Source organism: Leucoraja erinacea, chromosome 5 (assembly GCF_028641065.1).
Source record: "Leucoraja erinacea ecotype New England chromosome 5, Leri_hhj_1, whole genome shotgun sequence".
NCBI lineage: Eukaryota > Metazoa > Chordata > Chondrichthyes > Rajiformes > Rajidae > Leucoraja > Leucoraja erinaceus.
The window spans coordinates 83,069,813-83,093,576 of record NC_073381.1 but is presented as its reverse complement, the minus strand read 5'-3'; the positions used below and the strand labels follow the sequence as shown (position 1 = coordinate 83,093,576).

Genomic DNA, 23,764 nt, shown 5'->3' with positions numbered 1-23,764 from the left:
GAAACTCACATGGTCCTGTATCCAATATTTCCTTGAAATTTGCTATGGCCTTTTTTCCTCACACTCTCCCTTTAAACTTACCAGGTTCATTGGAAAATGCATTATTCTACCATGTTACAGTGAATTAAAAGTATGTTGGACTATTAATAAAGTAGCATCTGCTTGCCTGAGCTATCAATGTCTTGAGTGTGCCAGATTAATAGATTTAGAAACATAGAAAAATAGGTGCAGGAGTAGGTCATTCAGCCCTTCGAGCCAACAACGCCATTCAATATGATCATGGCGGATCATATAGCATCAGTACCGTGTTCCTGCTTTTACCCCATATCCCTTGATTCCGTTAGCCCTAAGAGCTAAATCTAACATCCAGTGAATTGGCCTCCACTGCCTTCTGTGGCAGAGAATTCCAGATTCACAACTCTCTGGGTGAAAAAATGTTTCCTCATCTCAGTCCTAAATGGCCTACCCCCTATTCTTAAACTGTGACCCGGTTCTGGACTCCCCCAACATCAGGAACATTTTTCTTGCATCTTGCCTGTCCAATCCATTAACAATTTTATATGTTTCTAAGTGAATAGAAGCCTAGTCGACCCACTCTTTCATCATGTCAGTCCCGCCATCCCGAAAATTAACCTAGTGAACCTACGCTGTACTCCCTCAATTGCAATACTGTCCTTCCTCAAATTAGGAGACCAAAATTGCACACAATACCACAGGTGCAGTCTCACCAGGGACCTGTACAACTGCAGTAAGACCTTGCTCCTAAACTGAAATCCTCTTGCAATGAAGGCCAACATGCCATTAGCTTTCTTCACTGCCTGCTGTACCTGCATGCTTACTTTCAGTAACTGATATACAAGCACACCCAGGTCTCGTTGACACCATTCAGATAATAATGGGATGCAGCCCAACAGGCCCTGGGAATTTATCTGCCTTCAGTCCCAACAGTGTACCGAACACCATTTCCTGACTAATGTGGATTGCACTGTTGCACAGTAATAGCGAATAACTCACTTTCAATGTACAAAATAAATTCTACCAGCTGATTCCTGGGTCGTTCTTTACAAGCCACTGTCTGATATATCGATTTGTAACTTCCATTGTGACCAAATTAAACTCGGAAAATCATCATCGCTAAAAGTTTTGAAAAAATGGCACTTGATCACGTCATAAAAACTCCTCACAATTCAGAAATGATACACCACCACCTCAATATACGCCCAAAATATATATTTAAACATCCCATAATAAATGACATATAAAAATATGCAGAAACAGGAACTGCAGATGCTGGTTTATATAAAAAAAAAGGATACAAAATGCTGGGGTAACTCAGCATGTCAGGCAGCATCTCTGGAGAACATGGATAGGTGATGTTTTGGGTCGGGACCCTTCTTCAGGCTGATTGTGTTGAGGATGAAAAAATTGGAAGAGAGGTGGGGGCAGGCCAAAGCCTGGTAAGTACTATGTGGATACAGGTGATGGGGGTTTTGATAGGCAGATGGGTTGGTCAGATAGTCTGAAGAAGATTGGCGACCCGATATTCGCCAGAGATGCTGCCTGATTCGCTGAGCTTCTCCAGCACTTTTAAAAACTGTTCCATTTTTTGAATCCAAACCGTTTATGAAATTGTAAAGCCATTAGTAATACATAATAGTCCTGAATATTAATACATTAAATTAAATTGTGTTAGGTTGTAAGCAAATTGCATATACCTCTTGAGCAGTGATTTTATTCGCCAATTCAGCCACTTTGGAGGAGGAATGTTCCAGAGCATGCTGCGTCAATATCTGTTCTATTTCTTGTTGATGAGATGCGTTTAATGCTGCAACATGCTCAGAAAGACCTCCCTGGGTTCTACAGCAAAGCAAAGAAATGTTCAGATACAGCTATTATCAAGCACCAGCCAAAACCTGGTACACAATGTTTATTCCAACTAAAAACCACATAGAAAATCAGATTTTAGCACACAATTCAATGTTATGTTTTAATTCAGATTTCAGTTTGGCTTAATTGTGACCAGTGTCCAATTTTGGCTGAGGCTTCATTCCACAAATTGTGTACATAAACCAGGTTGACACTTTGGTGAATTACTGAAGAAACACGTCAGAACTTGGGTTTTTTTAATTTCTAAGGAACCATTTCTTAAATCTTTAGACTTCCGAGATACAGTGCAAAAACAGGCCCTTCAAGTCCATGCCAACCAGCAATCACCCCGTACATTAACCTCCACACAACTAGGGACAATTTTACAATTTGCAGAAGCCAATTAACCTAAAAACCTGCAAGTCTTTGAAGTGTGGGAGGACACAGGAGCGACCCGATAAAACCCATGTGGTCACAGGGAGAATGTACAAACTCAGTACAGACAGCACCCGTGGTCAGGATCGAACCCGAGTCTCTGGCACTGTAAGGCAGCAACTCTACTGCTGCACCGCCCACAATCTCAGTACTTGGACTCCCAGTGAAGTATTTTTGGATACAAGAAACACAGCACAATTCAAGTTCTCTCAAAAAGAACCATAAAAATATTCAACATCGCATTACAGAATATCTGGGGAAATAATGAATATCGGAAGAGGCATTGGTGATCTTTTATGTCTACCATAATAAGTAGCAAGGATGATTTTCTATTATCTTCCATTATTTATTCAACAAGTACCCTTGTGCAAAGCTGTCAGAACTTTACCAAGTAAAATATTTGTGGTGTTTTGTCGACACAATAATCACCACTAGATTCTATATATTTGAAGTCCTGTCAGATATCACACAGAGAATGAAATTAATTGAGCAGTTATATGCTCAAAGTGTGTCAATGAAAGACATTACATTTCAGTGAGTCAAGAGTTCAGATAACAGCTAGAAAATTAAAAGAAACTGCAATGGGAACTGGGATTACTAATAAATAATAACTCGTATTTGCTTCTCGAGGACTACCATTGATAAGTAGACGACTAAGACTAAATGGATTTAGTTTAGTGAAACGTACTCTTGTGGTACTATCTGTTATTCTGGATGCCATGTTTTTTTAAAAGATGGAGGCGCTGGAGAGAATGCAAAATAAATTGTGGGAGAATAAACTGGAACCCTCGTGTCTCCAAAATAAATGGTTTAGGGGTTACTAAATAGAAACTTAAGAGATATAAAAGGGCTTGAAGAATGTTTCAATGATATAAAGTGTAAAACCAGAAGCCATCATTGTAAAAACATGTAGAAACAAGGAATTGCAGGTGCTGGTTTACCAAACAAAGACACAAAATGCTGGAGTAACTCAGCGGGTCAGACAACATCCCTGCATCTTCCATTGTCAACAAATCAAACATGTAAAGTCAAGTTACCCCAGCATTTTGTTTCTTTCTTTGGCCTTCATTGTCAGCTCCTAATCCAGAATGCATTTTAAAGGAAGCTAGATAAGTAAGTGAGAGAGAAGAGAAGGATAGAGTTTCAAGGATGGAGGAAGGCTTAAATGGAGAACAAACACCACTCTGAGGTTAAGTAGTATGATCAGGTCTTGACCTACATAATTTGCTTTTGCAAAGATATGATAATATAATGAACATTTATATTTACTAATTTTTAACAAATCTATGTTGTGTGTGGTATCTATGGTACGTTATGCTATCAGGTATATTAAAAATGCGATCCTCTGACATTGGGCCCTGGCACATTTGATAATGAGGCAGGAAGAGAAACAAAATTGAGGACAAGATACATCTAAATGGCCCTCAATTAAGGACATCGAGGTGAGGAGTTAGCAGTGGCCATCGGGCAAAAGGCTGGTTGGTGATCTTCCTCAGGTTTTTAATCTAACCACATACAACAGCTACTCAAGTGCAATTTACTCAAGTAAACAGACAAAAAGAAAACTAAAATTTGTCCTTACCTCCTCACTTCATTTTCATACTGGGCCAATTGTACTCGTTGCTTGTCCATTTCCAAAGACAATCTTTCTATGTTGTTCTTCAATATGTCATTTTCTTTCAGAACCTCTGATATATGAGAATCAGAGAAGTCATTTGGCTGATAAGCTTTTTCATCAAATGCTGCTGGGAAAGATAGTGTAGACTCTTTTCCTTTTCTGGACTTCTTGGTGGACTTCTGCCGAGGATCATATTTGTCAGTAGCTGTTTTATTATTAAGGAGCAATCTTCTCTCGGCCTGAAGACGCTCTAAAGTCTTTGAAAGTTCTTGTATCTCTCGGTTTTTTGCAGCTAGCTCTAAATTGAGTTTTTCAATCTTAGCTTGTTGATATGAATTGTGCATGTGCTGGTCAACCATTCGAAGGGAGCTATCTTCTCTTTCCATCAGTTTTAATTCTGCCTGGTAAAGCTGATTTTTCAGCTTTTCAATGTCACCCCTGAGATGATTTTCTTTGAACTTGTGGGCTTCTTTCAACTTGAGAATTTCTTCTTCAAGTATCTTCATTTTGGAATCAGCATCTAGTTTTTCCTTTTCGTTAACTATTTTGTGTGTTAAAAATTGTTCAAGCTCCGAGACTCTCTGTTCATACTGAATCTAGAAAACAAGCAGTAATTTACTTTAGTTTATTATCATATGTACAAAAAAGCTTTTAGTGTGGTTTAGTTTTGAGATACAGCACGGAAACAGGCCTTTCGGCCCACCGAATCTGCGCCAACCACCAATCCTCACACACCAACATTATCCTACACACTAATGACAATTTACAATTTTATAATTGGCCCACAAACCCATATGTCTTTGGGATGTGGGAGGAAACCGGAGCACCCGTTGAAAACCTACGCAGGGCACGGGAAGAATGACCAAACTCCAATTAGACAGAACCCGTAGCCTGGATCAAACTGGTGTTGCGTGCTAACTAGTCAGCGGAAAGACTATAGATGATCACAATACAGATGCATGATAAAGGGAAGAATGTTTAGTGCAAGAAAAACGTAAAGTCCAGTTAAAGACAGTCCGAGGGTTACCAATGAGGTAGATAGTAGCTCAGGACTGCTATCTAGTTGTTGGTAGGATGGTTCAGTTGTTTGATAACAGCTGGGAATAAACTGTCTCTGAATCTGGAAGTATTGAGAACCTTGTGTGCTGGTGTCAAGACGATGTCAGCAAGACATAAGAGATAGTGATCGACTTTGGGAAGTATTGAGAACCTTGTGTCCTGGTGCCGAAGTAGAGATGGTCGAAAACTTCAAATTCCTTGGAGCCAATATCACCAACAACTTCACCTGGACCACCCATATTGAAGCAATGACCAAGAAGGCACACCAACGCCTCTGCTTACTTTGAAGGCTTAGGAAGTTTGGCATGTCCCCCACAACAACTCTCACCATTCTACAGATGCACCATATAAAACATGTTATCAGGATGCATCGCAGCTTTGTCTTGGGAACTGCTCCATCCAAGACTACAAGAAATTGTAGCGAATCGCAGCCCAGGCCATTACACAAGCCAACCTCCCTTCTATTGTCTCCATTTATACCTCACGCTGTTTCAGCAAGGCCAGCAGCATAATCAAGGACGAGTCGCAACCTGGCCACTTCCTCTTCTCCTTTCTCTCTTCCAGCAAAAGATATAGAAGAATGAAAATGCACACCACCCGATTCAGGGACAGTTTCTTCCCAGCTGTTATCAGGCAACTGAATCATCTTACCATACTGCTACCAGAGAGCAAATGCTGAACTACCATCTATCTCTTTGATGTCCCTCAGGCTATCCTTGACCGGACTTTGCTGTATTTACATGGCACTAAACGTTATTCCCTTATCATACATCTATACACTGTAAATAGATTGATTACAATCATGTATTGTTTTTTTGCTGACTGGTTTTTCACTGTACCTCGGTATACGTGACAATAAACTAAACTGAACTGAATCAGACACAAGGAATTGCAGATTATGGAATTTTGAGCAAAACACAAAGTTCTAAAATAACTCAGGTCGGGAGAAGTCGTCATTGCGAGAGCCCTGAAAAGCGGTCACCCTCCAGGGACCCGCGGGCTCCCGGTGCCGCCGTCCACCAAACCTGCAGTTGAAGCCTCCGACTCTCCGGAGGTCGGGCCGCAGCAGCAGCAGCAGCAGCGCTCCTCCACCGCTCCACCCGCTCCGGACTCGGCCAGCCCCGCGACGGTGAGTCGTCAGCACCAGAGTCCCCGGTCTCTTCCTGTTGGAGGCCGCTCCTCGTTGCAGCCCCAACGATAACGGAGACCCGACAAGAAAAGGTCGGGTCTCCCGTGCAGGGAGAGATTTAAAAGTTTCCTGCTCCCTCCCACCCCCCCTCCCCACACACACACCCCAACAAAAAAAATAACAAAAACTACATAGAAACATAGACAGAAAATAATAAAAACGCGGGCGGGCTGCAGAGGCCGCTGCTGACGAGAGTTGCGCCGCCTACCGGAAAATAAGATCTATAATGCAGCCGAGATACTGTACATAAGCAAGAAGGCAATGATCAGTGATGAAACAGTGTGGGATTTTGTAATTGTGTACTGTGGAATAAGAAACTATTTATGGAGATGAAAATATATTCAGTTCCTGTAGCTTTTGTAATGTAAACACGTTGCTCTTACTCTTAATAGTACTTTTAATAGTACCTTCAAAATAAGCATATACATTTCAATTCAGAAGAATTGCACTAGATTTCTGATGCACAAAGCTTCCTGCAATCTTTTTTGGTAACAGTTTACCAAAAAGATTTGACTTGTATTAAAAAAAAACAGGAAATACTACAAACAACCAAAATTATTTTCTTCATGAGCATTAAAAAAATAATTTTACTTAGAGTCATACAATGTAGAAACAGCCCCTTTGGCCCAACTTGCCCAAACTGACCAACATGTCCCATGTACACTAGTCCCACCTGCCTGCATTTGGCCCATATCACTCTAAACCTGTCCTATCCATGTACCTGTCTAATTGCTTCTTAAATGTTGCGATAGTCCCTGCCTCAACTACCTCCTCTGGCAGGCTGTTCCATACACCCACCACCCTTTGTGTGAAGTTTCCACTCCGATTCCTATAAAATCTTTCCCCCTTCAACTTAAACTCAAACTCTCTGGTTCTCGATTCCCCCACTCTGGGCAAATGACCGAGCGTCTACCTGATTTATTCCACTCATGATTTCATACACCTCTACAACATCACCCCTCATCCTCCTGCTCTCCAGGGAATGGAGTTCCAGCCTAGTCAACCTCTCCCTATAGCTCAGACCCTCGAGTCCTGGCAACATTATTGTAAATAGTCTGTGCGCCCTTTCCAACTTAACAACATCTTTCCTATAACATGTTGCCCAGAATTGAACACAATACTCTAAATGTGGCCTCTCCGCCATCTTACATAACTGCAACATGACCTCCATACTTCTATATTGTACGTTCTCATACAAATCATTGATATAGATGACAAACAGTAATGGGTCCAGTAACAAACCCTGAGGCACACCACTAGTCACAAGTCTCCAGTATGAGAAGCAAAACCTTCCACCATCACCCTCTGTTTCATAGAAACATAGAAATTAGGTGCAGGAGTAGGCCATTCGGCCCTTCGAGCCTGCACCGCCATTCAATATGATCATGGCTGTTTCCTTCCACGAAGCCAATTTTCTATACATTCAGCTATCTCTCCTTAGATCCCATGTGATCTAACCTTCCATTGGAATATTTATAAAACAATGGCAAAATGCTAGCTCCTAAGTGGCATAATAATTGACTTACATTATATCTTGCAAGACCCGAGCCATCCTGTAGATGGCTCAGGCAGGAAGCTGAATGATGTGGTTGCCATTGTGATGCCATCTTTATGATATCACTCGTACGTCATTGAATATGACGTCAGGTTGGGGGGAAAAAAATAGGATATTCCAAGGAAAGGGAAATATGTTTAATTACTGAACACGTTAAATGACTGCACACATGCTAAACGATGGATGGTACTAAGAATTAGGAGTTAACATACTGCTCTTCTACAACGTGGTCCATCACTGTATAAAGTGCCAGCATGGATAAAAATCAAGTGTGCACATTGACTAAACTCTCAAATGAACTGAAAATTAAGAGAACTTAAATGAAAAATGTTATCAAAAGTCACTCATTGAGAGAAAACTGAGCAGATTTGAAACATTAATAATGAAAATTTTCAATAAGGCTTCAGCTATGAAATACATGTGTATATCAGATAGATAGACACAAAGTATTGGAGTAACTCAGCGGATCAGGCAGCATCTCTGGAGAAGGATGGGTGACGTTTGGGGTCAGAACCCTTCTTCAGAAAGGTAAGTAGTGCCAAGACAATTAAAATAGGATCAAGCAAGGAAGCACATATGGTAAACCTACAAGATATAAGCATACAAGAAACTAGGAGTGGGAATATGCTCCCGGGTCCCTCAAGTTTGCCCTGCCATTCAATACAAGCCCAGCTGGTCTATAATGGCATTAACTGCTCTTTTATCCCAGTTTGCAATAACCTTCTATTCATCGACCTTCCAAATATTTATCTCCACCTTAAAAACAAATCTAATGATCTGACCTCCCCCACCCTCAGGGTTGGAGAAATTTTAGAGACTCACTACCCTCAGAGATGTTTCTACAAACCTGACGTTTAAATGACTAATCCCTTGTTTACAACTCTCCTACTTGTGGAAACATCTCAACATCTATCCAGTCAAGCCTCCTTTGAATTTCTGTTTGAACGAGGTCATTCCCTCATTCTTCTGAACTATGGACACAAACCATTTTGCCTCTCTTGAATGGACAACCCTCCCATGCCAAGATCTATGCAGTACAAGGATGGCACGGTGCTGCCTCACAGTGCCAGAGACTGTGGTTCGATCCTGACCTCGGGTGCTGTCTGTGCGGAGTTTGTACGTTCTTCCTGTCACCGCGTGTTACCCCCCGGGTGCTTCGTCTTTTTCCCCCATCTCAAAGACGAGCAGGCTTGTAGGTTAATTGTATCTGTACATTGCTTCCAGTGCTTAGGGAGTGGATGTAAAAGTGGAATAACATAGAACTAGTGTGATATGTGACCACGATGGTCGGCGTGGACTCGGTGGGCAAAAGGACTTGTTTCAAAGCTGTATCTCTAAACTAAACTAAACCAATTAGACTGGCTAATCTCCTGTGGGCTGCCTCCAATGCTATTATATCATTTTTTGGATAGCGTGGGGACAAACCTGTGCACAGAATTCCAAGGCCATGTACATCCATAAAACCACTCTGTTTGTTTAACATATAATCCCTTTGCAAGGCGAAAATACTGCCAATACTTGCCTTCTAAACTACATGTTGGACGTGGGTTGCCATGTTGAATCATGCACTAGAATGCCTAAATCTCTGTGAACATCATTCATTTACAATGTCTGTTTTTCCCCCACGGTAACCTCAATGCTTATCACAAAACTTGTGGATCTTGGCCTCAGGACCTCCATCTCCAACTGGCTTCTGGACTTCCCAACCTCAGTCGATTAGTCATACTATTTCCTCAACCTTGACTTTCAACACTGCTGTCCCTCAGGATTTAGAGCCGAGTCCCCTGCTATGCTCCCTGTACACACATGATTCTGTGGCCAAGTACACCATCGACAAAGTTTAAGTCTGCCGATGATACTGTTATCGGCCAAATATAGACACAAAATGCTGGAGTAACTCAGCAGAACAGGCAGCATTCTATCTCTGGATACAAGGAATGCGTGACGTTTCAGCTTGAGACCCTTCTTTAAACTTTATCTCTGTTTGCTTCGTTGTCACCTTCTCCTAGCTAACAATGATCTATTCTACATTTTCCTTGATCATCATCCCCTTTAAAATGAAGCAGTCTGAAGAAGGGTCTCGACCCGAAGCGTCACCTATTCCTTCTATCCAGAGATGCTGCCTGTTCTGAGTACTTCAGCCTTTTGCATCTATCTTTGGTGTAAACTAGCATCTGCAGTTTCTTCCTACACACCGTTATCAGCCAGTTCTGCAACAATAATGAGAGGACGTACAGGAAAGAGATCGAGAACCCAGTGTCATGGCGTCAGGACAATAACCTAACTTGTAACGTGAACAAGACGAAACAGTTGGTAGTTGACCCAAGGATACGAGGGGATGAACACCACGCTATCCTCATCGACAGATTGTAGAGTTTCATAAAGTTTGAATAGTTTCAAAAGCTTCAAAAATCTATACATCAATGAAAACATGATAGTCTATCAATTAATAAAATAATGATGTTACAACATTGCCCAAAATTCTTGCATCAGCTAACTATTTATTTGTAAGGGTACAGCTTTAAATAATAATGATCTGTACCTTTATTTTTTGAAACTGTTGTTCCATTGTTCTCAAGCACTTCTTTGCTTCTTCATCTTTCCCCTCTAGGTCAGCTTCTAGCTTCTTTATCCTTTTTTCAAGAAAAGCTCTTGAATACAGGTTGCCTTCAGTTTCAGCTGATGCATCAGGTACAGAAGCCGCGGCATAAATAAGGGCAGGCAAGGAATTTGGATAGCGCCTTCGAATTATCTCTTCCATTTCTTTCACCTGAGACAAGAATGAGAAATGACCTTGTACAGTACATACACTTTATAGTTTAATAATCTATTGTCACATGTACCTAGATAAAGTAAAATACTGTTTTGCTTACAATTGAGTAATACCGTACGCCGAGGGCACCACAGTTGTGCAGCAGTAGAGTTGTTGCCTTACAGCGACAGAGACCCGGGTTCAATCCCGACTACAGCACTTCTCTGTGTGGGTTTTCTCCGGGATCTCGTTTCCTCCCACATTCCAAAGACGTACAGTGTTGTAGGTTAATTGCTTTGGTATAATTGTAAATTGTTCCGAGTGTGTGTAGGATCGCATTAGTGTGCAGGGATTACTGGTTGGCGCATACTCAGTGGGCAGAAGGGCTTATTTCTATGCTGTATCTCTAAATTAAATAAGCACAATCATGCATAAACAAAAGAGTTCAACGATGGTAACGTATAAAAGTAGTGACCAATATCATCTGTGACAGAAGGGTGTTCTCCTGCATTCTAATTAATCTGGGGAGGATAATGAAGAAAATGTGACAATGCCATCATACTAGATGGTAGCAAAGTTGGTTTTCTTCAGTTGTAGATAAACTATCTTTCCTAATCCAGTGAACTTCAATTCATTGCTTTCCAGATATCAGACTTAATGGGGTGAATTCCCTCTGTTTCACAGAGAAATCTATGTGCTGATCACCTATTTAAAATGACTATTATGACCAAATGAGCACCTGAGACTGGCATATGCACTCCTAGAGTCCTGTCACATAAAGCTTCAATATTTCTACACTAACCCAGTGTTATTCATGTTATTCCCTTTATCATGTACACTGTGGATGGCTCGATTGTAATGGTGCATTGGCTTTTCGCTGACTGGTTAGTATGCAACAAAAGCTTTACACTGTATCTCAGTACACATGACAATAAAGTAAACTAAACATTGACTCGAACCAAACCAACCACTTATACAAATTCGAAAAACAAACTCATCATTCACTCTTTTACCACATATGTGGGGGAGTGGGATGTGTGGAGGTTCCATGCCCTCTAAAGAAGACCAGGTGAAATAGGTGATTAGTTCATGTTGGCCTCAAGCATCAGTGATCCTTTGACACAAAATCCAATGAAATATAACATAACATCTCACAACGTTACTGATGTTTTTTTTTTAACAAATCAAACCTCACTGTTATGCTCTTCATCACAAAGACCTCATGCATATGTAACATCGTCACCTTAACGTCCACTCATCAGCCTGCTTGACCAATCCATTAATTAGTTTCCCATGTGTAAGAAGGAACTGCAGATGCTGGTTTAAACCAGACACAAAAAGCTGGAGTAGCTCAGCAGGACCGGCACCATCTATGGAGAGGTGATGTTTTGCGTCGAGACCTTTCTTCAGACTGGTTTCATGTTTCCTACGATTGATATAACACTGTTTTCCTCACGATCAAACACAGCCCAATGTTGGAATTATACGCCTTCATAATTAGGCCATTTATATTTAATTCTAAATCTTTGTGATACACTTCAAAAAAATATTTTTTTTAATGTGGATTCCTAAAGATGTAAATTTCTGGATAAAACAGCTTCTTTAAGAATATGGAAACAGTAAAGACTCTGATCGTCATATGCCAGTTCTCTTTTGCTTGGGACATGGTGCTGAAAGGTCTAGACAGCTGCTTTTATGGTACAATGATTTAACATTGAGAAAGGAATAGGCCATGTAATTCAATCTATTTAATTTACCATTGTTGTTGAGCAAGTGATTGGAAAAAGGTTGTTGGCAAAAACTCCCAGGGAAGCATGAAAAATCATTTAGGAAATTAAAAATGAATCAAGGAGAATAAGCGCAACTTTGTTGAGAGAAATAGTGTTTGACTACCTTGTGTGATTTTTTTTAGGTAAACACGAGGTGGATCATTAATGGTAGCATATTCAAAGTTGTCAACATCAATTTGAGAAAGGAACAAAAAGTCCACCATGAAGGATTTTGTCAGAGAAAAGCAAAGTCCAGATCAAAGAGAAAAAGTGATTTCATGTTCTCCAGAGATGCTGCCTGACCGCTGAATTTCCTCAGCACTTTATGCCTTTTTTCAAGTTAAATTTGGGAACTTTAATGATTGTAATTGATTTTGCAGTGGCGTGCTGAGGGGCTTAGAGCAAGATCCCTCAAGTTATCTGGTATATATAAATAATTTCTATTTAACTGCAACAATTAAGGGTGATACAGCGGTAGAGTTGCTACTTACAGCGCCAGAGACTTGGGTTCAATCCTGACTACGGGTGCTGTCTGTACGGAGTTTGTACATTCCCCCCGTGACCTTGTGAGTTTCCCCCAGGTGCGCCGATTTCCTCCCACATTCCAAAGACGTACAGGTTTTGGTTTAATTGGCTTCAGTAAAAATTGTAATTTGTCCCTGGTGTGTAGGATAATGCTTGTGTATGAGGATAGCTGGTCGGTGCGGACTCAGTGGGCAGAACGGCCTGTTTACGTGAGGAAATATTATACAATAAAATTGCTCAAATGATAATTTCTGTGTAAGGAACTTGTGTTGAGTTGCAAGAGAGGGACTTGGAGTGGAGGTTTTCAAAATACATAGGCCACAAAGGAATAAAGAACACGAACACAAACACACACACACACACACACACACGAGAACAGATGGCTTGTTACAACAAGATGTTGATGTAAATACGCATTGCTTTGTTTGTTTTGAAACGGCTATAACTCTCAGAAGTTTTATTTGGTTTAGAGTATCGGATATTGATGGGTTTCTTCTCAAGACATGAACACCGTGTGTCCTTCTTTATGGCACATCTTTGAGCTCGGCTACGTTATAAAGGGGATTTATGGTCGTCTATATTAGGTTGTGGGCACCAAGGCTAGATACTAGTCTGTGATCTGGTTTGTGCCGTTTAAAAATATTTATGTTGAGATAAGAGATAAGGCATGGGTGATGGTTGTGTGACCTTTGTATAAAGGTGGTTTCTTATGTTTATAGAAAACTGAGAAAGTAACTCTGTTTTGATAATCTTCCATTTGTTGTGTGGCATGCTATTAGTGAGGAGGCCTTACATTCCTTTCATCCAGAGATAGAAGGGGGAGGTGGTAATTAAACTAGACTCGAGCCAGGGACGAAGCAATCAAGTGTGACAATTAGTGGCCTTTGTGCGGTTGGGGATTGTAAAAATAACTTACTACTTTGTAAGAATGGGGCAAAACTCAAATTTAATCCATAAGTAACTATTTTAACTATGAAGTAGGGAAATTATTTGTCAAGTGTATTGTGTTTAATTAGGATTGTGAGTATTAGACTTTGTTTAAATCTGAAGTTTTAGAAATAACTTTCTTTTCCAAAGGTGAAAATATATGTTGTATGTATTGTGTAATTGCTGTATGATATATGACTATGACAGAAATATTTCAAATGTCATTAGAAACGGGAATAGTGCCGGAGGATTGGCGTACTGCGCATGTTGTTCCATTGTTTAAAAAGGGGTCTAAGAGTAAACCTAGCAATTATAGACCTGTTAGTTTGACGTCACTGGTGGGCAAATTAATGGAAAGGATACTTAGAGATAATATATATAAGCATCAGGATAAACAGGGTCTGATTAGGAACAGTCAACATGGATTTGTGCCTGGAAGGTCATGTTTGACTAATCTTCTTGAATTTTTTGAAGAGTTACTCCGGAAATTGACGAGGGTAAAGCAGTGGATGTTGTATATATGGAATTCAGTAAGGCCTTTGACTAGGTTCCTCACGGAAGGTTGGTTAAGAAGGTTCAATTGTTGGGTATTAATGGTGGAGTAGCAAGATGGATTCAACAGTGGCTGAATGGGAGATGCCAGAGAGTAATGGTGGATGGTTGTTTGTCAGGTTGGAGGCCAGTGACTAGTGGGGTGCCACAGGGATCTGTGTTGGATCCACTGTTGTTTGTCATGTACATCAATGATCTGGATGATGGTGTGGTAAATTGGATTAGTAAGTATGCAGATGATACTAAGATAGGTGGGGTTGTGGATAATGAAGTAGATTTTCAAAGTCTACAGAGAGATTTATGCCAGTTGGAAGAGTGGGCTGAAAGATGGCAGATGGAGTTTAATGCTGATAAGTGTGAGGTGCTACATCTTGGCAAATCAAAATAGGACGTATATGGTAAATGGTAGGGAATTGAAGAATACAGGTGAACAGAGGGATCTGGGAATAACTGCACAGTTCCCTGAAAGTGGAATCTCATGTAGATAGGGTGGTAAAGAAAGCTTTTGGTGTGCTGGCCTTTATAAATCAGAGCATTGAGTATAGAAGTTGGGATGTAATGTTAAACTTGTACAATGCATTGGTGAGGACAATTCTGGAGTATGGTGTAAAATTTTGGTCGCCTAATTATAGGAAGGATGTCAACAAAATAGAGAGAGTACAGAGGAGATTTACTAGAATGTTGCCTGGGTTTCAGCAACTAAGTTACAGAGAAAGGTTGAACAAGTTAGGGCTTTATTCTTTGGAGCGCAGAAGGTTAAGGGGGGACCGGATAGAGGTCTTTAAAATGATGAGCGGGATAGACAGAGTTGACGTGGATAAGCTTTTCCCACTGAGAGTAGGGAAGATTCAAACAAGGGGACATGACTTGAGAATTAAGGGACAGAAGTTTAGGGGTAACATGAGGGGGAACTTCTTTACTCAGAGAGTGGTGGCTGTGTGGAATGAGCTTCCAGTGAAGGTGGTGGAGGCAGGTTAGTTTTTTATCATTTAAAAATAAATTGGATAGTTATATGGACGGGAAAGGAATGGAGGGTTATGGTCTGAGCGCAGGTATATGGGACATGGGGAGAATACGTGTTCGGCACGGACTAGAAGGGTCGAGATGGCCTGTTTCCGTGCTGAAATTGTTATATGGTTATATGATATGTATTTTATATTCTGAGAGGTGTTCTCTGAGAATTAGTTTTATATCTCTGTGGTTTTACTTCATTGAAATAAAATGATTTTGAGCAAAGAAGTTAAAGAAAGCCACAGAGGGGGAAAAAAGGTGGTAAAGGGGCCGGGAAAGGGAAAATCATGTGACTATGCGTGTTGTCAATCACTCGAAAGGATCTAGTTGATTGGTTAATGCAAATAAGCTAAATGTATGGTAAACCATAATGATTGGTTAATAGTTTGCCACTCCTTTTGTATCATCATTGTCTAATACCTATATGATGTGTTACGTTTATACCAAAGTCAGTAGTTCTTTCAACCAGCCCCAAAGTTTTTAGCTCGGTGTTGGAAGGTTTAAAGAATTATCTAGCACTGTCAGAATAAATAATTGATTTTAGCAGCAATGGTTTGAATCAAATTTTCTTGAATTTGACTGACAAAAGAACTTAGATTAACATATGCATTGTATCTCTAAACTAAAATAAATAAAATTAAGAAGCTTGAAGTTGATACAAAATGGGCAATGTGGTTAATAGTGAGGAAAACACTTGTAGGTGATAGTAAAGGAGAACAAACAAAGTTACAAGTAGAATTCAACCTTGGAGAGGTGATCTAATGCACTTGAGAAAGCCAAAGTCATAAAGGAATACACAATAAAAGTCAGGCATTGAATGAAAGTGTAGAAAAAATGAAGGATCCAAGATATCCATAGATCTTTAAAGATGTTAGGACAAGCAGAGAGGATGATTAAGAAAGCATTGAGATCTTTTCCTTTACCAGTCATGGCTCAGATTACAAAAGAAGGGAAATGTGATACTGAGACAGTGTAAATTCTAGTTGGGACCACTGTGTATCCTTCGGAGCATTACACTATACACAACACTTCCTTGACTGGAGAACACATCTTCGTTAAGCTGGGGCCGTTTACCTTGGACCAAGGAGGACATGGAAATGTAATTGAGGTGTTTAAAATTGACAGAAGCAGAGTTAGTGTGAACAGGAAGATCTAATTTCCACTAAATTCAATAACTAGATACCAGGGAGTGAAGTATTCAAAATAATTTGAGGAAATACTTTTTCCATTCAAAGAGTGTTGGTGGTCTGAAATTCACCACCAGGTAGTGGAAGTAAAAAGTGTAGCAAGGAATGCAGATACTGGTTTACGCCGAACATACACACAAAATGCTGGAGTAACTCAGCGGGTCAGCCAACTTCTCTGGAGAAAAGGAATAGGTGATCTTTCAGGTCGAGACCCTTATTCAGGCTGGTTTACTCCAGCAGTTTGTGTCTATCTATCAGTGGAGGTAAAAAGCCTTGTGTTGACCAAGGGCTTAAATGGAGAGTTGAAATGCCATAACTAACAAGGAACTGAGAAAAGTCTAAATAGCTCATGTTTTATTTAGCATGGAAGATGGGCAGAATAGGCTCCTTCACAATGATTCATGATGTCCTCATGCTGTGAATAAATTAGTCAAAGCAACATCCCAGTAAGAAAAAAAATAAAAAATCTACAAATATGAAGTGGTTAGATTTAGCTTGCACAGTTAATTTGCATATTAAAGTATAGAATAAATTTGGTAAAGCAGGACGGTTTTCTCACAAATTTAATCAGGGTACATTAAAAACCTGCACTAATTAAAGGTTCATTGATGAGAGTTGTTTAAGAAGCAGAGATATCTGTTGTCAAAAATAAGCAAAAATGCAACATATTAACACTGGTGTGGCGGCACCTGGTGGCAAGCCACGGGCACGACGAACACTCGGCTCTGGAGGGGGCGGCGTCTCGGTGTGGGAGGCGCTATTCACGGGGTTTGTACCCAAGTTGGCATTTAAGGCCAGACAACGCCCGTGACCTTCAAAGAGTAGGGAGCTATGTCAGAGAAAATAAGCATGTCTCATGCACACAAATTGTGTCTTAGTTTTTGGCTGGACTCCCGCGAGTCCCCGCTACACTGGTGACCCCGACGCCCAGGAGTGTAATCCTGCAAGGGAAATTTGAAAAAAAATAATGAATTCCGCCACTGCCGCCTACGAGGCCGAACTCAACGGCGGCGTTTGAAGGGGCGAAGGAGGCCTTGGCTCGGGCGACAATGCTCATGCATCCGTTGGCCGAAGCCCCCACCATGGATGCCTCGGACTCTGTGGTTGGTGGCGTTTTGGAAGTCGGTTAACGGCCGTTGGCGGCCTCTCGCCTTCTTTAGCCGGCACTTGAGCGCTGCGGAACAGCGCTACAGCACTTTTGACCGGGAGCTGCTCGCCTTACACCTTGCAGTGCGAAACATCCGGTACTTATCGAGGGCCGTTCCTTCGTAGCCTTCACGGACCACAAGCCCCTCACGTTTGCTTTCGTCAAGGTTTCGGATCCTTGGTCCGCCCGCAGTGCCAGTTGGCGGCTATTTCGGAGTATACAACGGACGTCCGACACATCGCCGGGAAATGCAACCTAGTGGCGGATACCTTCTCCCATCCGGAAATTGCAGCCGTGCTTTACCCAGCCTCAGGAATAGATTACTCCACCTTGGCAGTGGCTCAGTTGGTGGATGATGAGATGCCAGCATACCCCACCGCGATCTCTGGCTTGGTGCTTGAAGACGTGCCGTTGGGTCCGTCTGGTTCCATCCTATATTGTTCCAGCGGCCTGGCGCCGTTGCATGTTTGAGGTGATCCATGGGCTGGCCCACCCATCCACCTGAGCCATGGTCACTATGGTGGCTGCAAGGTTTACGTGGCATGGACTGCGGAAGCAGGTCTGTGGCTGGGCCCGGGCGTGCATCCCATGCCAGACATCGAAGGTACATTGACGCATCCGGGCGCCTGTTCAAGACTTCGTAGTGCCACGCCGACAGTTCGATCATGTACACGTGGACATCGTGGGGCCACTGCCTCCGTCCCAGGGTCTTTCGCACCTGCTTACGGTGGTTGACCGTTTTACCCGGAGGCCATCTCGCTCATGGACACTTCCGCTCAGTCGTGTGCTTGTGGCAACTTGGATTGCCCGCTTTGGGGTTCCACTTCAAATCACGTCCGACTGGGGTGCCCAGTTCACATCTGAATCATGGTCCACCATGGCCCGCCTGTTGAGGACGCAGCTCCACAACTCGACAGCGTACCATCCCCAGTCGAATGGGTTGGTGGAGAGGTTCCACCGCTGTCTAACGGCCACCCTGAAGGCTTGTCTCACAGGCCCTGGGTGAATGGACAAGTTGTCATGGGTCCTGTTGGGAATTCGGACAGCCCCCAAGGAGGATCAGTCATTGTCCTACATGGAGTTGGTATGTGGTGCTCTGCTCACCGTCCCTGCTGCTGATGGGTCCCAGGAACCGCCGTCATTGGTGCTGGTCCGCTTGCGGTAGAGGGTCGGTGCCGTCTCCCGTCCCAACATCGTGTCATGGAGTGGCCCCTTCCCATGTGCCACTGCCACTGATGGGCTGCACGTATGTTTTTCTTCGCCATGACTCCCACAGGTCACCCTTGCAGGGCCCGTATGAAGGTCCTTTTCGCGCGCTGCGTCACGAGCCTTCTACATTTGATTTGGACATGGGAGGCCGGTGCAAAACTGTGTCTATGGCTCGTTTGTAGCCGACCCACTTGGACCTGACCGAGCCAGTCCATGTGGCTCAACCGCCCCGTCGCGGGCGTTTGCTGTCCCGGGCTCCTGGAGATTCTTCTGAACCGAGCAACCCCCCGGGCATGGGGTCATCTCTACGCATTCTGGCCGCCTCGTTCGGCGTCCCATCCGGTTCGGTGCCTCTGGTTCTGCGGAGTGGGGGAGGGGTCATGTGGCGACACCTGGTGGCAAGCCACGGGCACAACGAATCCTCGGCTCTGGAGGGCGGCGTCTCGGTGTGGGAGGCGCTAGTCATGTGGTTTGTACCCGAGTTGGTATTTAAGACCAGGCAAAGCCCGTGACTTTCGAGGAGTAGGGAGCTGTATCGGAGAGAATAAACACGTCTCATGCACAGAACTTGTGTCCACTTAGTTTTTGGCTGGACTCCTGCGATTTCCCGCTACACAGCCCAAAGAGAGCTTTTTTGAAACTCTACCCATGAATTGAACTCATCCAGATACCAACCTTCAATAAACAATTTAATTATGTGATTTAAACCAGCTGCCACTGCAGCAGTAACTATTTGAAAAGCCTTCTCTGTGGAATATTGCTTGTAATATTATTAATATATCAAAGTTAATGCAAAACATTTATTATATCATCAACATTTTCATCTTTCTCAAAGAACTCATGAGCAGGAAATGCATTTCTCAAACACACTGGTAATCTCCATATGGTTTCCAAAACTTCCTTGCACTGATAGCAAGGAGCCACTATCTGATTTCTCTCCCCACCTCCATTTTACAAATGTAATTGTGCAAAGGGCTCGCTACATTTTACTGAATCATCCAGGTTCATAAAATAATCCAGAGAATACCTGAAAATAAAACTCAAAACACAGCAGATGCTGAGAATATAGTACAGAATGCTTTAAATTGTCTAACTTTTTTAAAATGCTACATTATATGGGAGTCCCAGTCCCCAAGAAAAATTACCAACTAAAGTAGCTTCCAACATTCCTTGGGTTTACTGCATTCGGGTGGCATAGTGGCACAGCACGTAAAATTACTGCCTCACAACTCGAGAGACTATCAATCCTGGTCACTGAAATTGTAAACTAGAGTAAAGATGGCTACCCTAGGTATTTCCAACGCGGTTTTATAAACCTCCATAAGGTCACCCCCGTCTCATATTCATGTTTATGTGATAGGAGCAGAATTTGGCCATACCGCCCATCAAGTCTACTCTGCCATTCAATCCTGGCTGATCCACCTCTCAACCCCATTCGCCTTTTCCCCATAACCCGACACTCGCATTAATCAATAATCTATCTACATCTGCCTCAAAAATATCCTACACTCTATGGGCAAGTGAGCTCTCTCTCACGTTGCAAAGATATGCAAATTAATTAATAGATTAATTAACCCAGTAATTGAAGTCATGTGATTGTGTTGAGTGTTGAGGCAAGTGGTAGAATCTGGGGCAGGATGAAGTGTTTGTGAGGAGAATAAAATTGGATTTGTGTAAATGAATGAATGAGTGTGAACTATAGGGCCTATTTCTATGCTGTACAGCTAAAAGATTTATGAGGATGTTACTTGGTCTAGAAGGTTTGAGTTATAAGGAAATGTTGGAGAGTGGGGTAATTATGGCATTGAGTGGAAGAGACTGAGGTTTACAAAACCATGGGGCACGGGGTAGTCCCAGGAGGCAGAAAAGAAGAAGCAATATTGGTGGATCGGAGAGTGAAACAAGCCAGAAGGAAATTTTGTTAAATGTAGTTTTTTAAAGAAGATAGAGCCAATGAAGCTGACAAAAATAATCCCCAGGTTGGGGAAGTAAGTATGAGAGTGCTGGAGGATGGAAACATTTAATAGGGTGCAACAAGGAAGTTGGGCAATGAAAATGAACAAGATTGACAAAATAAAATAATCAAAGTTTGGAGGAGGGCAGGGTGCAAAGGGGTTACAATCCCTCTCAAAGTCAAAGGTTTGGAACAGTGATAATGGAATGCTAGGCCAGAGGAACAAAGAAAGAGAGAGTTTGCTCAGGATGGACCCTTCCAAAAGTGGTCCATTTTGGCATCATGCATATAGTGTGGGCCATACCCAAACAATGAGGTGCTTCAAATGTCTCTGTGGGCATATAGCTAAAATGTCACCGAGGACACAAGGTAATGAACGACAAGACCAAAGTTGTATTGTGGAGGAACAGCTTACAGCTCCGTAAAACAGTGAAATCACTTCAGATACCCTGCCCCACCCAATCACAGATATTCCCATTTAACTATTCATCCTTCCCCACCCTCTCTCCAACATTAAAGCTAACTTGATTTCTCACTTTTCCAGTTCTATGTGGAACAGTACAGCACAAGAACAGACCCTTCGGCCCATAATGTCTGTGCTGGACATGATGCCAAGACTTGCGCATAATCCAGATCCCTCCATTCCCTGCATAACAATATGCCTATCCAAAAGCCTCTTAAATACCACTATCATATATGCCTCAACCACCACCGCCCCAGGCAACGTGTTCTAGGCACTCAACACACTTTTCCATAGATGATGCAACCTTCCTACTGAGCGTTTCCTACTGTATTCCAATTGGTGTTCCATTACTTTATAATGTTAATAACAAGTTGGCAACCAGAGTTCGAAAAAATAAACAGTACATACTTGTCGCTCAAGGTCCTGAATTCGCTTGGCTTCAAGTGCTCTGCCCTTTGCACGTTTCTCAGGAGGTGAATTTCTGACTTTTGGAATCAGCTGCAAGCTTTTCAATCTGTTAAAGTTGAAGAGAGTAAATTGAAGAAACGGTGAGTTTGCAAATGTACCCTGAAAGACTTGACCGAGGAACCTAAAACTATAATAATGGTAATTGGAAGCTGAAGGATTGACAAGAACCAGAGGACATAGGTTTAAAGTGAAGAGGGAAAAGATTTAACAGGAATGAGGCGTAACTCTTTCACACAAAGGGCGGTGGGTGTATGGAACAAGCTGCCAGAGGAGGTAGTTGAGGCAGGAACTATTACAACGTTTAAGAAAAAATTAGACAGATACATGGATAAGACAGGTTTGGAAGGATATGGGCCAAAGGCAAGCCCACATGTTGGTCGGTGTGGGCAAGTTGGGCCGTAGGGCCCGTTTCCATGCTGTATTACTATGATTATAATAGAGACTTTGATATACAAAGCATTGGTAAATCTGATTCTATGTGACTGCAAAATGATGCTAATGTGAAGAATATGAACAGGCCATGAAAAATAGAGTAGCACAGCACACAAAAATATAGCATTATGTAACAGATGTTCGGAGTGATTCAGTAATAACTATTCAACTGTCTTGAGAAAAGACTCAGATAGTTCAAGATCTATCTGACATCCAATTCTTTGTTAATCAGCCAGGTGTATTCAGTACCTGTTCCTTTAGCTTCTCAATCTCTCCATTTGCTGTTTTAAGCCGTGCGGTATCCCTGTCCAACATCTCCTGGTTTTCTGCATACCATTGCAACCTCTTGGTGAGACGATGGATTTCTTGCTTATTCTGTTCTTCCATTATTTTCATTACAAAATCTTTATCACCTGGATTTTTAAAACAAAAGTCAGAATACAAATAGCTACAAGGTGGAGAGGGGGAGTTTAATGGAAATGTGCGGGGCAAGTTTTTTTTTCTTTTACACAGGGCGGTGTGGCGTGCAGGTGTGGTGGCCACAGCAGATAAGAAAGTGAAGTTTATCATAAGGTCACAAGTGATAGGAGCAGAATTAGGCCATTTGGCCCATCATGCCTACGCCATTCAACAATGGCTGATCTATCCCTCCCTCCTAACCCCATTCACCTGCCTTCTCGCACACCTATACTAATCAAGAATCCATGTATCTCTGCCTTAAATATATCCACTGACGGCCTCCACAGCAAAGCCTCTGTAACAAAGAATTCCACAGATTCACCACCCTAACTGAAGAAATTCCTTCCTAAAAGAATGTCCTTTAATTCTGAGGCTATGACCTCTGGTCCTAGACTCTCCCACTAGTGGAAACATCCTCTCCGCATCCACTTTATCCAAGCCTTTCACTAATCTGTACATTTCAATGAGGTCCTCCCTTATTCTTCTAAACTCCAACGAGCACAGGTTCAGTGCCATCAAACGCTCATCATATGTCAATCTACTAATTTCTGCAACCATTCTTGTAAACCTCCTCTGGACCCTCTCCAGAGCCAGCACATCTTTCCACAGATATGGTGCTAAAAATTGCTCACAATATTCAATTGTTTAAGAAGCATTTAGATTGGCTCGTGGAGATGCTGGGAATAGAAGGATATGTGTCACTTGCAACCAGACGGCATTTCAGATCTGCACCCTTCTCCAGTCCAAATGATTACTTGGACCTGAAATGTCACATATCCATTCCCTCCACAGATGCTGCTTGACCTGCTGATGTTTAATGTTATTTGGTCTGCTTTCAATTTTCTACAAAATGTATGAGCATTTTTTTGAGGCATGAAGGCTGCAGAGAGCTCAGGTAGCGGAAACAGATAATTACTGATAAGTAAATCTTCCAGGAATTCGACCTTTTAAAGGAAAATATCTGAAAGGAGAAATACATTCTGATAGCCTTGAAATCAAGGGAAATTAATAGTGTGCAGTTTAAAAAAAACAAAAAAACAGGCAATCAATCTGTGCCATTACTTCTATGGTTGCAGGGCACAATGATAAATCACTCCATTTATCCACTCTGTGCTGGAGACCTGAAGAGCATTGATGGGGCACAGTGGGTGGGGAAAATTTGCAAAGCTTGAGTAAAAATGTTCAAA

At 42.1% G+C, this 23,764-nt stretch overlaps 1 protein-coding gene across 1 annotated transcript in view; it reads right to left on the bottom strand.

Moving 5' to 3' along the window:
• The window catches only part of cep162 (centrosomal protein 162), a 110,345-nt gene that overhangs the window by 11,853 nt on the left and 74,728 nt on the right, over positions 1 to 23,764 (bottom strand). The window contains 6 exon segments of the mRNA XM_055636381.1: positions 1,716 to 1,857; positions 3,884 to 4,515; positions 10,265 to 10,492; positions 21,627 to 21,695; positions 21,697 to 21,732; positions 22,368 to 22,531. Coding sequence (XP_055492356.1) covers positions 1,716 to 1,857; positions 3,884 to 4,515; positions 10,265 to 10,492; positions 21,627 to 21,695; positions 21,697 to 21,732; positions 22,368 to 22,531 — 1,271 coding nt within the window.